This window comes from Falco naumanni, chromosome 10 (genome assembly GCF_017639655.2).
Source record: "Falco naumanni isolate bFalNau1 chromosome 10, bFalNau1.pat, whole genome shotgun sequence".
NCBI classification, from domain to species: Eukaryota; Metazoa; Chordata; class Aves; order Falconiformes; family Falconidae; genus Falco; species Falco naumanni.
Window position 1 is genome coordinate 1,985,049 of NC_054063.1, and position 26,306 is coordinate 2,011,354.

General features: G+C 46.6%; 1 protein-coding gene and 1 long non-coding RNA gene across 4 annotated transcripts in view; both read left to right on the plus strand.

The window, feature by feature from the left end:
- The first annotated feature begins 11,008 nt into the window (after positions 1-11,008).
- The window catches only part of MOB2 (MOB kinase activator 2), a 116,180-nt gene continuing 100,882 nt past the window's right edge, over positions 11,009-26,306 (plus strand). The window contains exon 1 of one of the 3 annotated variants that reach the window (XM_040608201.1): positions 11,009-11,249. In XM_040608201.1, the coding sequence (XP_040464135.1) occupies positions 11,233-11,249 (17 nt within the window). In that variant the 5' untranslated portion in view covers positions 11,009-11,232. Of the gene's footprint in view, positions 11,250-24,506; positions 24,539-24,558; positions 24,582-26,306 lie in introns of those variants that run through there. The other 2 variants (XM_040608198.1, XM_040608202.1) reach the window with 2 other exon arrangements.
- On the plus strand, positions 11,706-18,830 carry LOC121094512. The gene is made up of 2 exons (XR_005829872.1): positions 11,706-14,961; positions 15,528-18,830. It is a non-coding gene; the product is annotated as an uncharacterized LOC121094512 (long non-coding RNA).

Below are 26,306 nucleotides of genomic sequence, written 5' to 3' on the forward strand. Positions count from 1 at the left end.
AAGCAAAAGTACATCATAAAGTCAAAGTGCTGCTGGGGCTGCCTCTCCCTGCCCTGCTTTCCTTGTGAATGGCTGCACAGGCCACCCATTAGGGACAACACCCAGGACGTGCAGGAGATGTTCCCCACAAGTACCTGGCACGCCTGCCCCTCGGCCGCTGAAAACCTCTGGGACAGGCTGTCGCAGATGACCAGGATATTTTGGTCATGCCGCCCCTGAGAAAATGCCTTTGTGCCATCTTTACCCCTACTGCAGGGGGAGCCCAGAGAGCTGTGGGTTCAGCCCTGGGTGCCAAGCTGAGAGGGGGACACAGAGGGTCCGGACAAGTCGGAGATGGGAGAAGAGCAAATTCCATCAGGGTGAAGGCGCTGGCTGAGCGGTGCCCGTGGGGCTGGAGCTGAGGCCGTGATGTCAGCCCAGTGGGATGCATTCCGATGCCTCTGAACTTTCTGCCCTCCCTTCTCCCCTCTTGGCCCACAATTAGTCCTCTGGGTCACGGACGGCTTCTGAACTGCTTTCAGCTCTGATGAGTTTGCTTACTTGTGGAAACCTGAGAAAAAAAAGAGAAAATTCAGTATTCCTCCACAAATCCTGTTTGCCATGTTCTCCCCAGTTCCTCGTGCTGCAGCACTGGGTGTCGGGCTGGCGCAGGGGAGGCAAACCCTGCCAGGTAGAGCAGGGGCAGGCAGGGAACGGGAACAGCCGAGGCTTAGGTGCCCCCAGCACCAGGCCATGGGGATGCGCTCCTGAGGGTAACTGGTTTCACCCCGTCCCACGAGTATGCCCCTTGCACCCCTCCAAAGCCAGGCAGCCAGGTGCCCAGCAGAGCAGCAGTGGGAGTACGGAGATTCCTTAGGAAGAGGAATAACCTCCTTGGGCAGGGGAATCATCCTTCCTCAGGGTATTTTTATATCAGAGTGGACGCGACCAGCGAGATAACCCAGCTCACTGCAGGGAGTCATCCAACTCAGGTAACCTCTGCGTTTTTGCCAGCTCCACCGTGCACTTGATAGCACCCAGCCAAAGACCAAGCCTTGCTACCCCTCCTCACCCACAAAGAAACACCAGAGAACTGATGAAAAAGGATCCTCCTGCACAGCCGGTGCCACCGACAGAGCCGCAGAGATGGTGCCAAGCCTTTCTCCAGGCGGACAGGCTGCCCTTGGCTCTCGCACCCACCAAAGCTATTAGCAATGAGCTCACCCGTCTATTATCGCTGATCCAGGGAGTCTGGAGGCGCTCGGAAGTGCAGCTATCGATCCACGACTCTTACACGTCCCCCTCGGGCCTTCAGTTTCAGGAAACCTCTTTGCCTCTCCTCTCCTTGTCTCTCCTCCACAGCCTCCAGGAATGTTTTTCTGAGGGACCTTGGAGGTGGGAGTTAAGGGAGAAGTACGGAGGACTGCAGTGAGAAGGACAGGGACTTAGCCCGGCCAGCACCGCCTGTTTGCTTTGGCTGGCTTCGTGCTTTATCCATCCTCTCTGCCTTCCTCAGTGGAGGAAGGGGAGGACGTTTTCCCCCAGGTTAAGGGAGGGGAAGCTTGGTGCCTTGCGGAGGAACCTGCCCTATGTGGCCTCTGCGTGGACCTTCTGAAGGGGCTGTGCCCATGGCCATGTCCTCCCCTCCCCCTCCCACGCTTTCAGAGCTGTCAGCATGACCTGTGCCAGCCAGCAAACAGGCAGCTGCACCTCTGCAAACTCACCGCGGCGGCACAAGCAGATAAGCCTGTTATTCTGCCAGGGAGCACTCAGTTATGGTAACGATCAACTCAGCAGCACCAGCACCCCTTGGGCTGCTTCTCCCATCCATTCAGGTCCACCCTGCCCAAGCAACTAGGTGGCAGGGTGAGGAACCACGCTGGGCAGCTGGGGCATCAAAAGAGACTGGTGGAGCTACACCCAGAAACCACGTCATCTGCTCTGGACCCCTTTCCTAGGTATGAAGCAAACAAGCTGCTGCCCAGCCCCTGATAAAACGGGCTCCCTCGCTCCCCCTGCATCCCCAGGAGGACTTCCAGGTGCCTGGGTGCACTTCATAAATGACTAATGAGCCACGGCAAACATTAGTGCTAGTGCCAGCTAGCAGCCCGAGATGAAGCCCTCCCTGGCATCTCCCAGCTCCACCCGGGAAGCAGACTTGCCTTTGCCAACAGCCGGGTTAGGAAACAGGCAAACAGCCGCCCAGTGCCCTGGCCAGGTGAGCTGCGGCTGGCAGCCCACAGGAGGAGCGACCATCAGAAGAGAGAGGAAAAGTCATGCCTTGTGATAGCCACCTTCCCAGAGCTCCTCCAGAGAGGAGGGTTTGGGGGTGGCTGTGCTTTTCCCTGGAGAGGGGTTAGGGCTAGCAAGGAGAAGTCTCTCATTTTTAGGTGGTTTTGTGGCCAAGAGACCCTTGGAGCCTGTGGGTGCCCCGAGGAAGCCTCCACGCTCAGTCAGAGCCCCAGCATGCCCAGCATAGGGGTGTTCATCTCTTCCTTTAAAAACTGCTCACGCAGCCCCAGTTTGTGATGGGACCCACACCTTGGAGCAGAAGCCTGATCCCATGGAAGGACCAACAGCTGCCCTTCCATACCCCCATGAAGATAAACTCCAAGGATTTGTTTCAGCCAGTTCTCGGTGTACAATGGCGGCTCTACAGTAACAAACGGTGACATCTATTTTAAGCGATGACTGAGTGGTGGCACCGCTGGATCCCCACAAATCTGAGGAAATTGCCCTGGGCGAAGCTTTCTTACTTCTTGCCCTACCCTCCTGGATTTCATGGAGCAGCACATCACCATGCGTAGGGGCCAGAATGTAGCTGACTCCTTGCACTTACCGCCCTTGGAGTTGTCCAGGTCAGAGTCAGAGGAGAAAGAGAACAGGTCACCTCCCTTTGCCAACACTGCAAAGCAGCCACGGAATAAACCTGATCTTCATTTGCAGCATTTGCTGGAGAAATCAACACTTCCTACACATAGAAAAATCAATGAAATGCCACTTACCCAACAAATCCCCATCGGTCTGAAGCAGCTGCATCAGCGGAGCCTCGCGTGGTCACCCATGCACCCCAAACCCTCCCGGCACTCCAGCGAGGGCTCTGCCTTCCCTCTCCACCCCCCTCCGGCCGGGCTTTCCTCTGTGCCTGCCCCAGCCCTGGTCCTGCGTGCTCTGAGCCGGGCTGGGGACCCCCCGCAGCACCCTACGTTTCTGCTGCTTGCGCCCTGCAAGGTGGCTGTCACCCACATACATACGTATCCATACATCCCAAATACATACGCAGAGGTGCTGCTGCTTCTCTGTCGGGATGGAGGAGCTGAATGAGGAGGGGGTTAGCGTTCCTACCATGCAGGCCAAACCATCCCACCCCCCAGCCCCCCTGAATCCCTTCCAAAGCCCCCTTTCCTCTGCAGGAGGACCACCAGCCCACCTGTCCCTAGCTGCAAACCCTGCGGCTGCCTCGGGAAGGTTTTCACCTGAGCCTTCCCTCCCAGCCGCATCCCCGGAGCTGCGTGCGCTGCTCCCACCGCTCGGAGCTCTCCCCTCCGCCCATCAGATGGTGCCATTGAGTCTTCCCGGGACGCGACGCCCCGAGGACACCAGGGTGGCACCAGGGACCGCACGGGCGCCTTGCTCCTGCTCACCAGCAGGGAATAAGCGCTTTATTGCCCAGCTCCAAATGCGGCAAAAGAAAGCGATTTTTATTTTTTAGCACAGCTGTTGGCAAAGTGAAGCAAGTGGGTAAGGGGGGGGGGGTCTGCTGTTCCCAAATACATTAAGCATCTGTGTCACTGGTGGGATTTTTTCTTTCCTTTTTGCACAAGACTGGCAAGACTGGCTAGCTTCTTGCAGCTGGACTCCAGCGATACCTGTGTGGGAGCCAGTGACAGCAGTACAAGAGCACTGCAGCTTCAATTGTCACCCCAAAAAGGTGCGTACGCTGCTGGGAAGGTTTAGTGAACATGAACTGAGTTCACGCGGCAGGGCTAGAAATGAAGCAGAGCAGCAGTGTTAGCAACAGCTCCCTTCGCCTCCAGGATGGCCTCCTGGGACGCAGGGCTTGCCCGCCTTGGGCGGCCGGGCAGTGGGCTGCCTGAGCTCCGCGCGACCCTCGCCCTTCCACCTCTCCCTGCTCTTCCCTCTAATGTTTTTTAGCACGAAGAAGCCTCTTCACATTTGACATCTCCCCTCCAGATGTGAGGCCAAGGCCAGGACTCCCAGGGCTTTGGTATTAATAATTTGTGGGGGTTTCTTTCTTTATTTTTGCAATGGCCTGAGCCTGGCACAGGCAGCCCTGCCGTCCAGCTGAGGCCTCTACCTGGCATTGCAAATATGCATGAATAATAACTGCTTAGTGCTTTTCCTGGGTTGCTTTTCGGTTTTAATTGTGCAAGATGAAAAAGGAGAAAAATGCTAGCAATGTCAGGAAGGAGGGAGAGGGGAAATAATTACAATTGCATTTAGTCAGTGATAAGAATGGCTGCTGAGCTGGGTTGGGTGGTTTCCAAGCGTGGTGGGAGCCAGCTTCAATTTCACAGCGTAGTATTTCCTGCACCCTTAAAATAACTTCTCCCTGCCCCCAGGGTGTCACAGGAGCTGAAGAGCAGTATGTGCTCCTTTCCTGCACAGCCCCACACTGCCTGCGGCTCAGTTATCATCCTGGGACTGTTTTGAGAGCGGTCACATCTTGTGTCACGCCAAGGCACCAAGTCCCAGCCGAGAGGGCACCACACGTGTCACGCCAAGGCACCAAGTGCCAGGCAAGAGGGCATCACATGTGTCATGCCAAGGCACCGAGCCCCAGCTGAGAGGGCTAGAGCAGAAAGGAGAGGATGCTTTGCAGCCCCAAGCCTGTGGTCTCCCTGGGAGGGCAGCAGGCCGGGGAGAACTCGCTCTTTGAGCTCTCTTTGGTGCCTGATGAAGAGCAGCTTCCCCAAACCGCTCGGCCGAGATTATTGCCTGTGCTAATTGCTCATGTGAGATGTATTTACAGAAGCCAGTGTTTGTGCAGAGCACTGCAGACAAACAGACTCTGTTCTGCCAGGCACCCTTTGTAATCGGTGGGGGCTGGGAACACTTGAGTGCAGCCATCGGAGGCCTCCCTCGGACTGCAGGCACCAAGGCAGCGCGGGGCTGGGCAGTGCTTGTGGGGTGCTGAGCCCTGGTCCCGCTCCCCGACCTCGGAGGAGTGGAGGCAGGGAGCAGTCGCCGGACCCAGCCCACCGCTTGCCCTCACCCACGTTAGGTGAGCAGGTGGAGGGCACGCGGCTTGCTCTGAGCTGGGTGCACGGCACCCACAAACGCTTGGGTGTGATGCTGGCACGAGTCTCACCGTTACCCAGTGGCCTGCAGATCCAGGGCTGCTCCCATCGGGGCATATGGCTGTGGGGGGCCAGCTCTGCCCTGCACCAGGAGCACCCCAGCGATGGGCTGCCCACCTCCTTGCTTGCAAGGGACATGACACTTTGAGGTCACTTCAGAGGTTATGTGGTGAAGTGCTTCACACATAGTTGTACCAGAGGGAAAGACATGCCAGAAAGTTGTTCTGTGGCTTTGCAAATCATGTCAAGGACTGGTTAAAAGCATCCAGGACTCTGAAAAACAGACTTACGAGCTCTTTGCTGCTTGCTGGGTTTTTTCAAGGTGGAGGCCTAGGGGGAGATTTACCATCTGGGAGAGAGAAGCAGCATTAGGAAAATAATGCAAACAATTTCCGCCACCTTCTCCATCTTCCTGCAAAGCTGGTGGGGATGGGCCAGCCCTGGCTTCCAGTTACATGCAACACCTTTGGCTTGCAGGTAGCCTACAATCCAACCACAGAGTGGATATCTCCCCAAACCTAAAAATGTAAGTCCTGTTTCTCACCCTGTGCCATTTTCGCCATCCTGACCCAGGCAGTGGGTTAAAATAGATTCAGGGAAGAGCTTATCAGTAAGGAAAAGGAGCACCAGCTGCAACGGAGCTGGTGTCTGTCTCCTGCTTCCCCTTTCTGCAGGGCCGGCCGCTCAAACTGGCTAGTGTGGTCAGACAGAATGCGAGCGTGGGTTCGCAGCGATGCAGTATCGGCAGCATTGGGACAAAAGGAAACCCACAGTCATCCGGCTCACAGAGCTCTCCAGCACATGCAGGTCAGCCCAGGCATACCGACCCCACGCGTGCCATCGGCGCTTCCTAAGCTTCCCAGCTGAAACGAAAACTCCCTTGGCTACTACTCAATCCACTTTAGCATAATTTTTGTATTCCTGCTTGGAAGAACAGAGGAATCCACCCAATTTTGAGCACATCTATGCGATTAAGGTTTCTGAGCTTTTACACTCACAAGACTTCTGATGCAGAGGGAAGTGTTTCTTTCCTTTCCCAGATGTGGAAGCTGAGGCGTGAGGCAGGCATTGCTCACTAATACCTAATTAGCGGGGGGAAAAAATAAAAGCCAGTCACCACCAGTCTCGTGCTTTAACATCCACTCATAAGTTGTCATCTGAAAGAGGAACTGTTTAATACTTCCATTCTTCTGTAACTGGGAGGGAGAAACTGAACTTTGTTCAGTGTCTCTGGCAGTGCAGACCCCCAAAGACAGATTTTTCAGCCCTTCTCCCCAAAGCATCAGCCCTCTCTCAGGCATATGAACACAAGTCGTATTTCCCAGCTAGTTCAAGATCCAAAATGCCTTTATTTTTTTTCCCCATTCTGGTCCTTGGCAGGATTGATTGTCTTGTTGCAAGACTATATCTAAAATGCCTTACTATTACTGGAGCAATCAATATTTATAACTACTCACAGCGTTTATTTATAAAAAAATCAAATGTTCCAAGCAAGAAGAGATGCTGTTATTAATATCCAGCATGATTAATAATCACATTCAGAGTTGCAGGCAGGCCCACGCTGTCAGACTCATGCACTTTGCTTTTTCTAATGGCTCTGCAGGAATTTGAACCGTAATATGTTTCATGCACAGGGACAAAGACGTTTTGTCTCAGGGAAGGAGTATGTGGATGTTTTTGACTTAAAGAGCCAGTGCTGCATTCAGACCTCCACAAACACACCATTTTGATCCCGAGCTCATCAGTTTGCCACGTCTTCCCAGTGAGGGTGTATCTCCTCCTCTTGCTGAAGACCCAGATCTGAGCAGCAGATTTGCAGCTTGCTGAACAAAGTTACATCCCCTCTGTGTCAGGGCAGCCATCACCTGCTCTGCTTCTCTGCCACCCACTGGAAATACCTCCGCCAGGCAAACGAGTTCACATCTCTCTGCCTGCTGAAGCTTCTCAGCTGCCCAGGGTAAGATGAGCTGCATGGGAACGACGTTGCCTCAAATCAAGGGAAGGAAAACTCGGACAGCCTGAGCAATGCTTGCTTTCCTCCTTCGCTTGCTCATTCAGCTCTACCACAGCTGCTCAGGGAGAGGAAAGGAACAGGCAAAGCTGTCGTCAGGGTATCAGATATGAGGCCGCTCAGCCCCACACCAGATACCCGGCGGTGAAGGGGGAACAGGTGTTTCTGGTGCAATAAGCCACTAAGGGAGCAAAGTTCACTCCTCAGCGCTTGGCTGTGCAAGGTGATGTTTGCCCACCTGTGCGTTGCACTTTTTCTGCTGCAGGAGGTAATGACAATAAAATCAGAGGCAGTAAAAGGGACAGGGTTGCAGAGAGACTGGTGCCTTGATTACTTCCTCATAGCTGCTTGTCCTCTGTGGCACCGCTTTATTACCAGACAGGCAAAGCAAGCTGACTGAAAAACCAACATGAAAAACAGCTATATATGACAGGCGTTGTCTGCGTCGCTATCAAACATCCTGTTTTGCAGAAATCTGGTCATGAGAACCACGGAGGGAAAAATAAGGAGAGAAACTTTCAGACCTGCTGTTCCATGGCAGCTGTCAGCCAGCACTGAGCCAATCTCAGGACTGCATCCAGGGGTGATGGGACCTAGCAGAGCCCTCTGACAGACTGGGACAGCCCTCAGGTCCATGCTGTTTTGTACCTTGGCTTTTATACTGGGCTCTGCAAAGCTTTACACAACTGCCAAATCCTCATGCGAGAGGTTTGTCTGCCCCAGCTCCTGTGGTCTGGTCTGCATGGGATCCCCCCCAGCCTCCCATCGGTTCCCCAAAAGCTCTGGTGCTGCTGAGGAACCGCTGGGAACAAAGCCACCCTGTGCCTGGACGCCAGGAGGAGCAGGGCATGCACATTTTTTGGGGTCCTCTTGTGCCAGCCAGGCCAGGGGATACGGGTGGCTGAACAAGGAGGAGAGGAGAGAGCGAAAGCAGTATTCCCTGCAATGTGCCACAGGCCAAAAGCCTTACAGTCCGGACTCCGCAAGCCCGCTGCGCACCGCAGCCGTTCTGGCCAGACTGTCTGGCAATAATCTTGCATTTTAAATCCTGTTAGACACAAGTAAGCTGCGGGACAGTAATCCAGGGAAGAGTCGGTGCAAAACCCTCCAACGTCAAGCATTTATAAACCTCTCCGATCCTCAACACTTCGTACCACATCTGTATACCAAGGACCTGTCTCTTGTTAAGCACCTTATATTCATGTCCTATGGGTCTCACAGGCCTGCTGCCCTGAATGAGGGACACCTTTTCTTTATGCATGTGCATAGGGCTTAGCACAAAAGAGCCCCACTGCCTGCCAGGCTTGCTATTGTCAAACAAATAATCGCTGAAATGCATATTTTAGAGGATTTAGAAACAAAAGGGGAGTTGCAGGGCAACCACTGGAGACTGCTCTTGGGTTGGCACACCCTTTGCTCTTCAGAGCTGCTCAGAGAGGGACCTGACTGAACTGGGATGACTGTGGAATGCTCCATCTGCCAGAGGCACTTCTGGGGTTTCCAGTAGCTGATGGGAGGAGGAAAACAGAAGTAGGTGTAAAAAAGAATTATGGAATAATCACCTTAGGTGAGATACAGATAAATGCCTTGTGCCACTGGAAGATACGATAAAAAAGATAAATGAAATAGATGTTTGTTGGCCGGGTTTCTTTTGCACCAGTAATTCTCCCAGTGCCAGTTGCCATATATTTTCCTTGATACAATCAGGAGGAAAACAGCTAATCTGACATGACAAACTCATTGTATCAGAAGTCATCTCTGCTTTAAAACGTGTGTCATATGACTAAACACCCTACTCCTGGTACAATGCATCCCACAGTAAAATTGGATGGAACTCATCCTCAAATGCCCTGCTAAAAATACTCCTAACAAAGGGCAACAAGAAAACATAATTCAAATGAGGGACATCTGTTCTCAAATGTTTGCAGATAATGACTGGATCAAGTGTCTGCATAAAGGATAATTATTTTCTGCAGATGGTTTGATCTGGTATTTTAAACATTGTAAAAAACCCTCATCACAGCCACTCAGTAAAGTATGTGGGGGTTTGCTGCAAGAGACCTCTTTCCTATCCTTTGCTACAATTCTAAAGCTACAAGGATAACTAAAACTATAAACAATTAAAAGATAAAGTGTGGGCGTTAAAGAAAAATACTCCATTTGACCACAGACAGGATACGTTTTCAAGTTCTGGTCTTCCATTTCTTGTGTTACACTACCGGATACCCAAATAATTCTCAGGGTGAATTTTTGTTACAGGAGAAGGGCTAAATAAAGCAGTTATGTGCTGTGCAAAGGGATCTCCAGCAGATTTCAGAGGGAGGGCCAGTTCCAAAAATGATGGCACAATATGGTTTTCAATACAAAACAATTCTGCTGCTTTTCCTCAAGGCAGAGAGATAAAAAACAGCCATGACCGAGACAGATTCTTATTAAATCACCCCTGTGACACCCCCTCAGAATGCATTACTAGTCCTGGGATAATGCTGCTCTGCTGGAACTATTGTTGGAGCCAGTGCTACGGCTGGAGACCGATTCAACACCCCTGAACAAGCAGGGCCACGGGTAGGTGCCTGTGGTATGAGGGGCCCTGGGGACCCCCATACCTACAGCACCACAGGGCTGGGAGGGCCCTTCGCACCCAGGGCAGGGTGGAGGAAGCAGGGCAGGAGGAGCAAGGGGTGGAGGAAGAGGGTGATGGCTCAAACAGCCTCTGAAAGATGGTCCGTCCCTCAGAAAGCTGGTGACTGCAGGGAGTCCAATGAAGTAATCATCACTCTCCCGTCAACAGAAATAGTTTTTAATTCATACACTTGCCCAAAGCATGCGATCACCCCCAGCAGATCTGCCTCTGTAAACTTCTCCACTTAGGTACTGCTGCTGAGAGAAATTGGTGAAGAGGACGTGTCCCACACCACCTTTGAAGTGCCGTGCCACAAGGATTTGCATGGAAGGGATTTCTCCTCTTGAGAACAGCTAGGATCGCTCACTTCTCCAAGAGGTGCGGTGTTGGGCTGTCTGAGGCTGTGGGCAGGTATCGTCCCTCTGTTTCTGTGGAGCTAGTAGTTAAGTCGGTTGGTTATTTTTGCAATTAGGGGAACTGAGAAAGGAAGGATTTTGAGTCAAAGAGCAGATTCTGGAGTATGAGGTACAACCAGCAGCAGAAAGGGCCAGGCAGGTGGGTGAGGCAGCCAGCCCGTGTCCCACTGCCAAGGCTCCAGGGCTCTCTCTGGGTGGGAAGGACAGTGGTCTCTGTCCAGGAGCGGCTTGGGTCTGTCTCCGGCAGCCCTGGGGGAGCTCCAGGCTTTCACCACCCTCCCGAATTAACGCAATTCGTCTTGCACGCAGGGTGGTGTAACCCCCCCCCACTCCCCGGCTACCTCGGCGGCCCTGACACGGAGCTCCCGCAGGGAGCCTGTGGCACAGGGAGAACCGAACCGCTGCGGCCCAGAGGGTGAAGCCCCCCCCCCCCCCCTCTCCCAGGCGGGGACAGGTAACGCTGGAGCGCCCCGTCCCGGGGACCAAGAGCCCCCAGGCAGGCGGAGGGCCCGCTGCCCCCCGGCGCCGAGGAACCCGGCCGTGCCGGGGCGCCCAGACCGCCACGGCGGTGATGGCGGCGGCCGCACTACGTTTCCCGGCATGCCGCGGGCGGCGGCGGGGCCGCTTCCGGGTCGGCGGCCGCCAGCGCCCTGTGTTTACTTCCGGCCGCCCCAGTGCGCGAGTGTCAGGCTGAGGAGGGGAGCCGGGGCCGCCCCGCCCTGCCGCAGCCGGGCCGGGCCGGAGGGCAGGCGGCGGGGCCAGGAAGGCGGGCGGGAGGCGGGGGCCGGCCGGCAGGAGCCCCGCGCCCGCAGCGGCCCCCATGAGCGGGCGGTGAGCGGCGAGGCGGCGGCCGCGGAGGCTCCGGCGCGGCGGGACCCAGCCATGGACTGGCTCATGGGGTGAGTGGGGCCGCCCCGCCGGGCGGGCCTGCCGGCGCCGGGGGCCCTGGGCCGCGGGGCGGGCGGCGCCGGGGCAGGCTGGAGGGGCCGGGGCGGGCGGCCCGGGGCGGAGGAGGTGCGGGGGCCCGGCCTCGTCCCGGGCGGCGGCTCCCTGGGAAAGTAACTTCTCGCCGCGGTTCCCGGGGGGCTGAGGAGGGCGGGCGCTGCGGGTCCCCGCGCTCCCCGGCGGTGCGGTGCGGTGCGGGGCTAATCCCTCTGCGGCAGAGCAGCACTCCGCACCGAAGGGCTTGCCAAGGTTTAACTGGCTTTCTGCGGAGAGGAAGAAGAGGCCTCGGCGGAGATTAAAGCCGAATCAGGACCACGCCATGGGGGCTCCGAGAGCCTGGGATTAATAGCGCTAATTACATCGAGACAGAAGGTAGAAAGCGCCGTGCTGCTGGTTCCAGGTCTGCGAACCTCAGTGCAGGAGGGGTGCGGGTGGTGGGGGTGACGTGCCACCTCACCGGTGTCCCGAGCAGGGTACGGTCGGTTACTTCTGCGTGAATTGTGCCGGTGACCTACACCGGGGTGAACTGTGAATAATTACGCTTCAAAATCGCACGAGCAGCAGGTTTGTGTTTCAGCGGGACTAGTACTGCAGTGATAACTTGCAGCCCTTCGTTTCTTCTTTACGGGAGTTTGGTCCGGCTCCTGAATGTGATCTTTACCATCTAGGTTGCCTTCTCTTCCAGTGCGTTGTGCCTGGAATACAGAATGAACTGTTTTGTCACAGTTGCTGGGATGTGCTGTGCTGGAAAGATCACTGGTGTGCGTGTTGGCTTTTGTCTGCAGCTGAACTCTTTGCTGGTGGGTGTACGGCACTTATTACCTATCTTCAGACTAGCTGTGGCTGGCTGTCGAGCCGCTTGTCAGTCCCAGTTAGGTTTTACTGTAAGTTTGACCCCTCAGCCTGATGGAGCGAACGCTGCACGTCCGTGGGGTTGGTACTGACGCTGGGTTTTCCTGCAGCTGGCTGAGCAGCAGAAATGCAGTGTTCGTGCTGCGCGAGGGGGTCTGCGTGCCCTGGGCTGCAGTGCTTGCGGCTCGTGAGTCAGGGGGCTGGCCTCTATTACTGCATGGTCTTAATGAAAATACAAATGAGAAGCTTGTTCCGATTTGTTTCATAACGACCATGAAGCACAGGTGGTCTGTTGTATTTACTCTGTAAAAGTAAAAGCTCAACTGACAAAAAGTGCCACTGTAATTGCGTAAGTCCTGGGTTTGACTGTTTTTTCCTAAGACATTTGTATGACTCAAAATGCCTCATTTATGCTGTTGTACTTATTTTGTGTGAGTTATGTTGTAAAGAAGAAAAGAATCAAGTTTCAGTTTACTTAAACTCAAGATATGTTACAATGCCGATTTTCTTATGAGAAATAATTTGGGCATTTTGAACTTGTTATGAAAAAAATTGGCATTTGTTCTGTACTTTTTTTACCCGGGGTGGGTGGATCCGGCCATGGAAAAAGACTTGCCTGTTTTCCCCATTGTAATGGGAATGGATCCTGAGTCATTTGCGTGTTACTCGCTTGTTCTCAGCTATTTCCTGATACGTTTCTCACCTGACCAAACACAGTATTGTCCCACCGAGGCTCTTAATGTTTTTTCCCCTTAAAACTTTGCGAGTTCTATTTGTGTGAATTTGGGGGCAGAGGCGGGAGGTGCAGATTATGGCAGGAAGGGAGAGCATTGATATCTCGTTAGGGGGAAGGGGTAGAAGGCCTGAGGGACCCTTTCTTAATCTGTCCTATGGCTGTTGTTAGCAGCTATGTATCCAAATGGAAACATCCCTCTTGCCATTTGAGAGAGAAACCAAGGGCATTTGTCTGCCAGGGCAGAAGTTTAGGTAATGTCACTTGCTCAGGCTTTCTTTCAGTGAAAACTTTGGGTCTCCCGCTCGCTCGAGAAGGGAAGGGTTGCAGAAGTAGTAGGAAAACAGGTCACTCCCAGTGACCTATCGGTTTGTGTTGATGCCTCTGGAGAGCAAATTGTGTTGGCCTGCTTCTTGGTGTTGTCACTCTTTCCCAAATAAGTGTCGCTACTAATAAAAGCACTGTGATCTTTCTTATTCCGAACTGCTTTGGTAACGTGCTGGTTTGCAGTTACAGCTTTCCATACCCTTGTATGTCTTATGTTAGCAGTTGTACTGCCTTAATGTTTTGGTGTGAGAAACACCCTCTGTGTTTTAACTTTTACTGAGAACTTCACCTTCAAGTGCAAGTGTGTTAAATTAGGCAGCGGTAACAGTTGCTTCTGTGTAGATCTCTCCCCTTCAAGTTTGTGTTACATTTGTCTGATACATGATGGAGAGTTGAGATCTGCTCTATTCCTTTCTGGTCCTCCCCTTCACTTGTGGTACGATTAGAATCTACCCTTCCCCCCCCCCCCCTTCCAAGAGACCACAACAGGCAGCGGCCCAAGTGTCTCTGCTTCGGAGTGCTTAATATACAAAAAAAAGAAGCTGAAGATTATAAACAACAGTGAATTTATTTCAGATTAACAAACAGCTATAGGTTTACATGGTCACACAGCAAAACTTCTCTGGGTGCTGCCTTCTGTTCAGTCAAGTGCTGGGGAAGAAAGCTCGGAAACAAAAATAGCTGCTGGCATGTTACAGCACTCGGTTGAGCACCAAAATGAACCCAGAGTCTTTTCTGTGGTTGGTTACCGTCTTCAACTTTTCTATTGAATGTAACCTTAATACTGATATTGGGGGGAAAAACTGTGGTTTCTTCAGTGCATTCTCTCCACTAAGAAAGATGACCATCTGGAGCTTTTTTTTGTTGTACATAGGATATATTTTCAGTGCGATTTTGACTAGAGATTGGTATTGCTTAATTGCTTTGCTCATCAACATCTGACAGATCTGTGTTACCCTTTTTGGAAAAAATTTCAAACTTTTGTGTTACAAATACCATTGTGATCTGCTCTTGAAGTTCAAAGTAGCAACAAAGATAGGCATTGTTCCTTCAGTTATGAAACTTGCTTTATAATTTGTTTTAAAATTCTTAAACGAAAAGGAGTAAAACACATTAATGGTACTAGTAAACCTGACAGTGTCAGTTATTTTTAACCTTCAGCTGTGATGTCTGGTGCCGTAACATATTTTTTCATAATAGAGGAGGATTGTGTACTGTAGCCCTTTGCGAACTGTTATGTAAAAAGGGGAGAGGGAAACAAAATATTTTGCCAACAATTATGTGTTAAACACAAAACATAATTTGGGGCTACATCTGTACTTCGTAGTTCAGCAGGTTAGTAGACTATGCTGATTGAAACTAAGTGCAACAGCTGAACATAGTTGTGATGGCTAAACACCTCTGTAGATGCATCTTAAACTGGGGAAGAAACCCTTCCTCTGCAGAAATGAGCTGGAGAGCTGTGCATGGGCTACTTGAAAAGCCTTCAGCATGTAGACCAGCCCTATAAAAAACAGGACTCAGTGAAGGAAATGAGCAGGGGGGGAAGTTCTTTCATGTTTTCCTTTGCAAGAAAGCTTTTTCCATAAACTAATGGCATTCCCTCTTGACTCTTGAATGCCTCTGAGTACGAGAAAAAACGCATCCTCAAGAAGTGAAGTGCTACCTCTGAACTCTCCAGTGAAGACTATTTTCTGTTGAATGTGTATCCATTTTCTCTCTGCATCAGAGGACTGTGTTATTCCAGGATCTGTGTAAGTATCTCTCGTGCTTGTGAACTGCAGGGTCCACTCATTTCACAGGTAGTTCTGGTACCGGTAAAGTGTCAGTGCCCTCATCCGTGTGGCTTGGTTTCATTGCAGTACTAAGCGCTCTTTCTAAGGGAAGACTGCAGCACCTAGCGGCTTGTTAAAAATTTTAGGTGCAAACAATCTGTTGTGTAGTAAACCATCTTTTCTTCTGGAGAGCAGAGTGTCTAGCTCTTTTTGGGAGGGATTTATTACAGTAAAAAACAAGTTGTGGGACCATGCTAACTTCACACAAGTGTATCTCTCTGCCTTTCCGTGCCTTACAGTGACTTGACAAATATTCACAGCTCCTTCTCCCAGGCTTAATTAGAGTGTAAATGGAATAAAAGGGAAGGGGCTGTCTGCAATAGGGATTTTTTCAGTCTTTAGTTTAAGTTGCAGATTTTGTGGTCCATATTGTCATACCATCCACTGCTCAATTACCAGTTCTTTCAGATGTTGTCCTGGTGATTTGAAAAGGAGGGCCTAAAAATGATTGAAGGCTATTCTTTTCTCATATCCCACATCTGCAGCTTTGAGGACAGTTGGAGAAGCAATGACCTAGAAAGACCAGGAAAATACAGGCGGCAGAAGAAAGCAGCAAACTCCTGATCAGAGTATTTGTGCCCAAAGACGGCACAGACAGGTTCAGTCTACTGAGGTGCTCTGTGATCTGCAAGATGGAGCAAGTGGCAACAGCTGTAAATAGAAGAATGTCTAATCTAGTGTAAGAGCCTTCACACTTGCAAATTTTATTTAGTAATGTCAATTAATCCATTATACACACCACATATGTTTGCTGCCTTGCACGGTCTTCATCTGACCAGGATAGGTGGTTGGGAAGTATGTCGTATTAAGATAGCACAGTAACTACACAAATTCAGTCTTCTCGAGTATATGCAATACTGATGATTTTTAACAAACAGTGTAAGAGAACTTATCAAGGTCTGCATGCTGCTGGGTTTGTCTAGTTAAGCAGGCCTGCGTGTCATGTAGTTACTTTATTTAGCTATAACTATCAGGCTTAAAATAAAGCTTAAGAATTTTCCCACTTGTTTTGCGTGTAGGATTTTGCCACATTATTTCAGCAGTGATTTTGAAGGCTTGAAGTAACATACTGCTGTTTTGTTGTCGTCCATTCTGCATTTATCAAAGTGCCTTTAAGAAATTTTCTTGTAAGGCCTTAAGACACTGTCCAGTTCAATATACATTATGGTGAAATATGAGTAATATTGTTATGCAGAGAAGTCCTAGCCTTGAGCTAGAGCAGCTAAGGACTAGATGTGAAAAAAGCACACGCTAGCGTTCTAGTTCTCAGTCAGTAAAAATCCAATATGCCATTTTTTCAGCTGTTAGACTAAATCTTTATTGTTTTTGAATGGGATGCATTATCATGGAGTCATAGCGTATCTCAAGCTGGAAGGGACCCATAAGGATCATCAAGTCCATTAATGGTAAGGAGTGCATCTTGTCATGGGAACAGAGAAATCCCACAGCATATTTAGCTGCCAGCTTGGCTGGTGCATAATACAGTTGAACCAAGAAGAGCATGGCTCTCTTTGCCTAGCAGACCTTTATATAAAAAGGTAGCTAATGATTTTTATTCTAGGTACTGTTTGAAACTTCCTTATTTCTATAAAAAGGAAGAAACACTGAAAGGTGCTGTAACCATAAGGGATGCCTTTCCCCTTTCTTTCCTTTAGTCATCCTCAGTGAAGAAAGTCTCCTGCCTTTATAAGGCAGTCTTCCCTCCAGAAACTGCTGCAACATCTCACCTTCCACGGCTTGCATGGTGTGTTTATTTGTTCAGTTTGTTAACTGACCTCACAACAGGTGTTTCCCTTGCACTACATTCCTTGCAAATTCTTGGCTTCACAGGCCATTTTCTCTACTTTGAGGGAGCTTAAAATAACTGAGAACCGGTAAACCAGACATGTCCAGTCCCCCTGGGCAGGAAATATTCATGTGTTCCTTATTTACTTCTATTTATAGGTGTAACATTACCTAGGGGGTCTCAGGTTGTTCCCCCCCAGATAAATTGAGGTCCGTCTGTGAGCCGCTTGCACTCAGTTCACTGCTTACTTTTGAGACTTAAATATTATTTTATATAATTAGCAGACATGAGCAGTACCTCTGTTAAACCAGAACTTAGCTGTGAAAACAACTAGTATAACATAGTCTGCAGGTAAAAGAATATCTCCATTAAATATTAACTTGTAATATTCATTAGTATACTAGTGGAAAGTTGCTGTTAGTTTGAAACATGAGTTTCCAGGGCTGTAGTAGTTGTAGAAAAGGAGTCGGGACTGGAGAGAGCAATTTAAACTCTTCAGGCACGTTGTTCCCTTACACATCTCTGGTTCTGAAAGTGCTCGGTTATATTACTGAGATTGTTGCTGTCAAGGCTTTTTTGCTGTAATGCAAAACAAATAAAAAATAACCACAGAGCCTTGCTCCCTGAAGTGTCCTGGTATAGTTAATTATTGATTTCTTGGAGAAAATGCCAAATAAATCCTACATTTTGTTACTTTATGTTACTTTAGCAAACCACGCAATTTGTATCGGGCAGTTACTTTCCTTTGGTCAGTACAATGCACATGAATACAGATTTGTTCTTACGAGAGCATTCTTTTTCCAACAGGGATTTTATTGAGAGACAAGAAAAGCAGATCAATCTCCAGGTCCCTAAAGTAAAATGAACTATTACTTTCTTTAGAAGAGTTGAGCATTCTGAAAGGGTAGCAATGCTCCTTCCTTGTGTCTTTCTGCATGTTACCCTCTCCTCCTTTGTGCTAGCACCAGTATTTGGGAAGGCTGGTAGGTTAAGATGCTCATCTGACTGAAAACTAATCTTTTTTTTTTTTTTTTTTTTTTATCCTTCTTTTCTCTCCTAAGGTTAGTTTTCAGCTAAGTGAATTCCTGCAGCCTGTCTGTGTGGCTACGCGTATAATGGTAATAGCACTATGGAGCTGGTGAGAACGTAAAGCTTAGGGGGGCACTCTTTCTGGTGGCAGCAAGGACTTAATTGAATGTAATCATGTAGTAATGTGATTATTAGTGGTAATTACTCTGCAAATAATTAGTAATTTCCTGATGTTGTATCGCTCTGCTTGAACTGTTCGGAAGAACTGCAGAACGTCTGAAAACAGGAGGTGCTATGACAAGGCTGGTATCTTGGAGCAGGTAGTGGCCTCGGAATGCTGTCACAGTTGCTGTCCTACTGTGTTACATTCAGCTTATGGCTAAATTATAAATATACTTGTAGTGAATTGGATATTTATTAATAACTTGGAGTTTATAATTTGCTCTAAATCAAGTCTCATCTACCTGGGAAAAGCGCTGGCTCTGTCATGGTGTAAGTGTGAAGGTGGGTGGTATTTTGGGTGCCTGGCCAAGTCCAGCTGTCTGATTGAAGAGAGTTTTCCAGGAGCTCGGTTCGCGCACGATGGCCTACATAGCTTTGCTGTATTTCACTAGCACTTCCCATCTGTTAAATCTACTGGATGTGGGCCCAGAGGAAGCATACTTGAAAGAGTAAAATTTATAAGAGACTGCAATTTTGGATGGCTGTGTATACAAGTTTGAACTCGGTGTTGTTAGATCTGCATATTCTGCAATTGCTGCTGACCTATTAAACAACTTTAATGTGGGCTTCTGCTAGTGGAATACTACTGAAGTAATCTTGTGCATAGTTGTTAACCCATGTTTAGCCTTCTACTGTCAGCGATAAGGTGGTGAAACTTACATGCTATGTTCAGTTTTTTAATGCCCTCCTTAACAGTTTTTTCACTCATCTTACTCTGCATTTAAAAATAATGTGCCCTTCACTGTACCAAGCTCTATAATGAGTAAATGTGATTTTTTTTTTTTAAATTGGTTCTGCAGTCATTTATATTATTACAGTTATATCGGTGAGTCTACTTAAGGAAGAACTGTTGCTTCATTATTTTGTTGCAGCACTTCAAACAGATGCGCTCTAGGAGCCTCCCTGCTCCTGAGATAGTGTGTAATAATTTTAAGTGATTTAATTTTGCAGTTAGAATGATGAGTATAACTGTAAATGGCTGAAAAGCAGTATTACAATTTTAGGATTTGGAGGGAGGAAAAATGGCAGTTTTGTGTGAAGTTAGTTTCCTTTTATTCTGCCAGCCAAGAGAAACTGGTCAGAGTGCAAGCTCTTCACACAATCCATAAAGCTCTGTTTCTGACTGTGGAGAAAGAGCATTGAGCACATACATTAAAAAAAAAACACCCAACAAAACAAAACACACGCAGTACCAAACCCAGAGTTTAGACACAATTTTCAAGGCCCTGAAGAATGTCAGAAGTTAAACTGGAATCAAGACAGGAATGACTGCCATAGATCAAATTCCTTCTTACTCTGAACATTCAAAGAGTAAATCCATTAAGCTAGAATGTAAGTATGCAGAAAACTATTTTTAAATGATCCGGGTCTAGTAACTCAAGCTCTTCACAATGTATCTGCATGCTTTTTGTTTATTCTTTTTGTTTTCTTTTTTCTTCACGTTAGAAAAGTGTTCATTGAATATTTTATTGTCATTGTTCAGGGTCTGGATCACTGCTGTCCCTTCTTTATGCTGTAATGTGTAAATGGGATTTTTATCTGAGAAGTGTCCCAGTATTTATACATAAAGCACAGAATTTGTGTAAACCAGATTGCAGAGAGGTGACCTTGAGACTTTTTTTTTAACCACTTCATTTTACAACCTTAATGTTCCTTCAGTCTAGTATTTCCTAATTTAGAGAACTTTTATTTTGTGCAGTTCTTTATAAAGCAGCAGGGAGTTACTCAGGAAAGACTTTGTTCCATACTGTGTATCTTAACAGGTTATGCAAAACTGGATAGAGATGGGTTTTTTACAGGGAGGTGTTCTATGTCTGCTTTGGGGGTGGGCTCAGGTTACAGAGTTGACTCTGGGGTTTCAAGTTTGTGTCAGGTGTTATGAATGATAAATAGCTTGCTTTTCAGTCTTGTCTCTGATACCCAGGTGTGGCTGGAACTCCACTCTAACCTTCATGACTGTCATGTCTAATGAAGTGTTAGTGTGACTGCTTTCTATCAGATGTAAAAAGGGACTAATTTTGTAGCGAGGGCTAATAACTTTTATTAGACCAATAAATGTACTTGGGGAAGAAAGAAGAAGCTTCTGGGCATGCTTGTATCTCTTGTTTATGTTAATAGGCTGTCTGGAACAAAACCATGTTAGTACTACAGCCCCACATCAGCTGGATAAATCTCCCCTGCTGATGTAGCAGGGGGCTGGTACCTTTCTAAGGAGCTGACCAGCCTACGTTCAACAAGGCGCAGGTGGCCACTGGTCTTGCTATTTAACACCTGAATCAATTCTAGGAAAAGAGATACTGGAAATGGTAGTATTTGCTGGTTCTGGTCTAGGGTATCCTAATCTTCAGATACACTGATCCCCTCCAATGTCTTTTGTTAGGTGAGTCAGCCTTTCTTGGTTCATTTGTGATTTCTCGCTGGGGTGCATGTGCTAACCTGTGGTTCTTACACGTTTACAGGTCTCATCTGTGACTCCTTTTTGTTGTAGCCAGATCGTGCTGTTTTTTGAACTAGCTGATTTTTGAGGTTTGAAAGAAGTCTAACTGGTAAGAGGTGAACAGAAAAAATAACAAAGGGGGTACTTCAGCCTAATGCCTACAGCTGATTTTTTTGTTCCGTTGTAGCCTTAACCTTGTAAGGTGGAGGGTCTGTTGGATGCCCCTCTGCTCTGGATTTTTTTGAGGCATTAAGGGAGTAGCGTTTCTCCTGCACAGTGTTCCTGGACGGGCTTCTAACAGTAGTTGTTCTTATTGTATCCCTTCCTTACTTGATTATTGTTGTGCTGTCGGTTATGAGCAATTTTTGAAGACTAACCTGAAATTTCAGGGGGTTTTGGATGTATTTATTAATGTTTCTTACTAGGCTGATGGTAGACTTTTACTGTGAGGTCTGGCATAGGACAGGTTTTCACTTTGAGTTGTGGGTGCTGTTCCAAATGCTGAATTTGGTGATTTGCATTCTCGTAACCTCAGTGTCTGCGGTGAGGTTGTCTCTCTTGCCCCACCCTGCTAAATATGAAAGTACTGGCCCTAGTCAACTGGAGCTTGTTGAGGCTTGAGCTGGTGAAGTGCCATGCTGGGAGAGCTCCTCTGAAAGGGGAGATCCTGTGTTACGCTCGTAAGGCACAGCTGGGTATTTAGCTGCCAGTTGATAGGCGACGTGGTTAGTTTACTTTTTAAAGGGTGGCCTTCCTGTTTTTGCACAGTACTATAAACGGGTGTTGTTTGAATTTTTTTTTAAAAAGTGTTTATAAGTGTTTTCCAGGCTTCTTTCAGGCAGGATGTGCCCAGTCATCTGCTAAAATGTCAGCAGGCAGCTGTTGCTGTAGGTGGTGTAACTTCACAGGTGGGCAAAATTTTGTACATGTTCAGACCTGCATTTTCTCATTATGGTTAGTAGAATCAATGCTTCTGTTTAAATCAAATTTAACCATGAACTTATGAGGTTGACTGGTTGGGAATACTTGAAATTGATCATCTTGATAATGGAGAAATATTTTCTACAGTTCATGAAACACATGGAACTTTTTTATTCATATTATTCACTACATTGCACAACAAAAATCACTTGCTGTTTTGTTTATTCAGTAGAAATGTATGTTGTCCTTTTTTGAAGTAAATAAGAAATAGTCTTGCTTAGCAGATCTATGAAATTCTCGTGTTTTAAACATTTCCTTCTGAAACATGGGCTTTATTTTATAGGTGGCAAAAAAATTCTTGAAGGAAGTAACTTTTTAACAAAGACAGACTCATTTCAACACATTCGTTCTACATCTTTAGGGTGTGTCAGCTATCTGCAGTATTTCTGAACTGAGCCAAAAATGTAAAATAAAAAACTGTTAAATATTTCTGTGGGCATCGCAAATTAAGCTAACATGGAGGTTGCTTAACTTCTGAATGACAACTTCCATGAAGGGTTTAATGTACACAATTCAAATCCACTCGCAACTTGATTTGACTTCGTGTGTAGAAAAGTGCCCTTGTGGTGACAACAGTAAAAAAAACCATCTTTTTTGTTTTTTAAGCAAACCCAAGAGTATATGAGAGAAGTCAGCAGGCTGGTGGGCCCCAGTGTTGACAACAGCCATTGCAGTTCAAGTAAGCACGTAAAATTTGAGCAAATAGGAAGCAAATATAGGAAGAAGGATGGTACTTATACATGTAATAAAACTTTGCTAGCATATACATTGCCATTTCCTGTCTGGGTATAATAAAGGAATAACAATTATTTTCTATTATTACTAAGACCTTAATATTATTATGAAATACTGCACATAATATCTTATGCAGAGTCACTGTTTGTAATTGAACTGTAGCTGTCAAAACAAATGCACAAAGAACTTGGATCTGGGGAATTCCAGTATATGCCTGACTTAAAGCAGTAATTTATTGTTCATCCAGATAAATGGCCGTGGCCTGATTCATCACACATGCACATTTTGCAAATAGATGCCTGCAACATGCTAGCCTTGTATCACACACAGCACGCTGTCTGTGTGACTTTGCAGTTGCCTGTGGCTGCAAACTCTATGGCCTGCCCTTTAATCCCTAGGCCAATAGTTCTTGTTGCATGGTTTGTATATAATTTCTTCTACTTGTGGACATAGCACGTTTTTAGTATAAAGCATGGATGTGGTTTGGTTGGGTCTGTAACTTTACAGGCAAAGGTTCTAGTCCTAGTTATGACAAAAAACGGTGTATGCAGTTTGGTGTCACAAGCCAGGCCAAAAGATGCTACTGATCAGTCTCAAGGGCTAAGATGGAGAAAGATTGATGTCTTCTGAATGATGTGAGATTGAAACTTGAGGGCACCATATCAGTGTGCCCTTTGTGGACTACACAGTACTCGAGTGGGAAAGTGCCTCTGTTTTCTGGAGGGCTTGATTTGATAGCGTGGTAGAAAAGGAAATGTGATTGGGCTGAATGTGCAGCTTTGTGCAAAATTGTGTCCTCTGCCGTTTCCTTTGAAACTAGAGCTTGGTAACTGCTCCACATTTGCTGCTCTTATTATGTTGATCAAGTACTCTAGAAGAAAGATTAGACAAGTGTTAATGAGCTATGAAAAAGTACGTGAGGCTTGGAGGAGGTCAGAGGCCGTTGTAGTGGGGGACCCAGGCTGCACGCGCAAACGAAATCCACCCAGGGCTTTTTGTTCCTGGTAAAGTGAAATGTGAAGATACTCTGCTCTTTTTCCTAGTTGCTGTTAATTCTGTGATCACTATTCTAAGTCTTATACTTTTAAAAAATGGCACACAAAATTTTACTGGCTAGATGGAGGGAGAATTAATTTCACCTGTTTGGTTTTGCTGGCCAAACAATGAAGTAGGTCAGGTTTGTATTAGCTAAAGTAAGAGGGATAATGCATCCTAGCTTTGGTATGTTTTGGATGAAAAATACCACATCATTACAAGAGGATGTTGCGAAGATGAAGTTTCTCAAAGAGTCTAACTGAAATTGACTGTACCCTTATCCTTTTGCTAGTATACGTTTGAGTGTATGGACTTTTTACATGCAAAAATAAAAAAAGCAGGACCAAACAGCTTTGGGAACAACTAATCCAAATCGGATCCATGTTTTCACTGAAAGTAATAATGTGGCTGCTTACAGGAACTATCCCTGTGGCTTGTTTCCCTAGGAACCCTGGAGACTAGTGATGTGGGTGGAGTGTACAGGACATGAAGTAAAAATATTGTGAGATAAACCTATGCAACACCGAGTCTAATCTCCAAGGAAGACAATGGTTATCATATAGCCATGGGCTACTCATTAACTTGGGCTTGCTAAAACAAATATTATTTTAGAGTGACAGCCAGCTACTAACATGAAACTATTACTTGCTTTTTAATCTCATTTTGGATTTGCTTCTTTGTGCCAATTTTTTTGAGTTTAGTAGTAAAATGACAATGTGAGTATCACAGCAGGCACTGTCTCAGACCTCCAGAGAAAGAATGAATTCTCCAATATGCTCTTGCTACAAAATCAAATCCAGAAGAACTTAAGCTTTACGTTTCAGTAAATACTTATTCTGCTTCATCCTGTGGAAAAGCAATAGCCAGTTCAAAAATTGGGGGAGAATAAAGCAAAAGTGGGTTTGAAACAATTGACTTGCCAGCATACTTTCACAATAAGAACAATTTTAGGGTCTTGCATATGATAGAAGGTTGGAATACTAATAAATAGGAAGATTTTTTGTATACATCCCATAGTTGAGCTTTGGGGTTTAAACTGTATGATTCACTAAGATAAATAATACAGTTTGGTAAAGATTAACCACATTAGCAAGAGCGCTAGCTAGGATAATACTTGTTTTCGGTCTGTGCATCAAAGCCAAGCAGTCAGAGCCAGGAAGAAATTTCTCTTGGGATATGGTGTTGGGCAATTAGCTGCATTTCCAGAGATTTATGGAGTCTTCTGAATTGCTTCAGTGTTGGCCATTGTCAGAAATGGAATACTGGGCTTGGTAGGCTGTCGTTTTGCATACTGCATGGTCCTGTGATGCGGAGGTAGATATCCAGAACTTATTTACATAACAGCAGGATAAAGCTTAATCTTCTGTTTGCAAATACCTCCCCTTTCAATGCTGAAATACTTCATAAAAATCTGATTGTTATAGAGGAACAAAAATATAACTCCTGTCTAAAACAACTTTTGTAACACTCGTTTCCATATCTGTTTATTCTTACAGAAGTACTAGAAGTATTAGTTGGTGATACGATTTTAAGTTTGGAAAACTTGAAGTATTATTAGAATGCTTTTCCTCCTGGTTTTTAAGATAGTGCTACTTGTGCATTTGCACCTCCATGGTATGTCTTGCAGAAAGATTAAGAATTTGATATCTCTTCTTTCTTGTTTTAAGTTAATACGTTTTGGACTAAGGTCAGCTTTTTCAGATTTGTTATTTGTGAAGTTGGTTGTCTTGTTAGCATATTTCATTCTTGTTTAGAGGCCCTGAATTACAGTGCCTGGTTCCTAGGGATGACTAAGTCACTCTTTTTTTTTTTCTTTTTTTTTTCTGGTATTTAATGTTCCCTGTTGTTGAAATGTCACCTTTGGGACTGTGAGTGTCATTAGACATACGTTAGTCCTTGTAATAACTTTCAGTGATATTGATAATACAATGATAATGAGGGAAAAAGACTGAATTGGTTCTTGGGGGAGAAAGTTTTAAATTCCATGGAACTGAAAGTATCTTAGGATGTTAATACTGAATCATGGTGGTGCTCTTCCTTTATTACTAGCTTTCTAGAGGTGAAAATACATCAGCTTTTTTTCTTCCTTCCCCAGAAAGAATAAAGAATTAAGATGGAGTCTATTTTAACATCAGCAAGAATAGAATGTAAATTTGGAGACAAGACCACTTGGTTATATATATGAGTTGTATTATTGATCTGCTGTTGTTTTTCTAACTTGTATTTGCTTGGATTTATTATAGCTATTTTTCAAAAACAAGTATCTACTTGGATTGGGGGTGTGTTTTTGGAGATGCCAGATGGCACATTGGCCTTGGTGTTGAATCTGCAGTGCTTCCTGAACAATTTAAATACTTCAAATTACATGCTCCTCCTGTCTATTGTGAGCTGAAGCTTCTGAAGTTTTAATAAACTTTTGTCACAATCTGAAGGGTTGGTTTTCAGTCTGGTAATTTTTTGTTACTTATTTAAAAAAAACCAAACCAATTCCAATATAATGTTAATGTGTAAGCACAGTTTGCTAATTAGAATCCTTCAGTAGGAATTACTTCAGCATCTGGCAATATGAAACAAAGAGATCATGGATTGCAGGTGCTTTCCCTAAATGTAATTGGCACTTAAAATTACGTAAAGGCTAAAGTGGGCTTTCTGGCCCCCCAAATGCTTATGGGGAGGATCCTTGATTAAAAAGAATAAGGATTACTTTTTTTTTGTCTCATTAGGTGAGTGCTTTCCATGTTGGTGGTTTTTGTTGTGTGGGTTTTTTTTTTTTTTTGCATATGCGCAAGAGGTATGGAGAAAATATCTAAATATATTTTGTATTTTTAAGGTTTTATGGTTAGTAACATGCTAGCTTAATAATCCTAGCTTTATTTTTGGAGCTTTACTTGGCTTGATCAGGAGATGCATAAATAGTATTGAAGTACGTAGATGAAGAAAGTATGATTGTGTTGGGAAGAGAGTAATCTATAACCAAGCCAGTTCAAACAGCTCATCGGTTGAATGCTACCTCTGGGTTGTTGGTATCGTGCTGAGAAT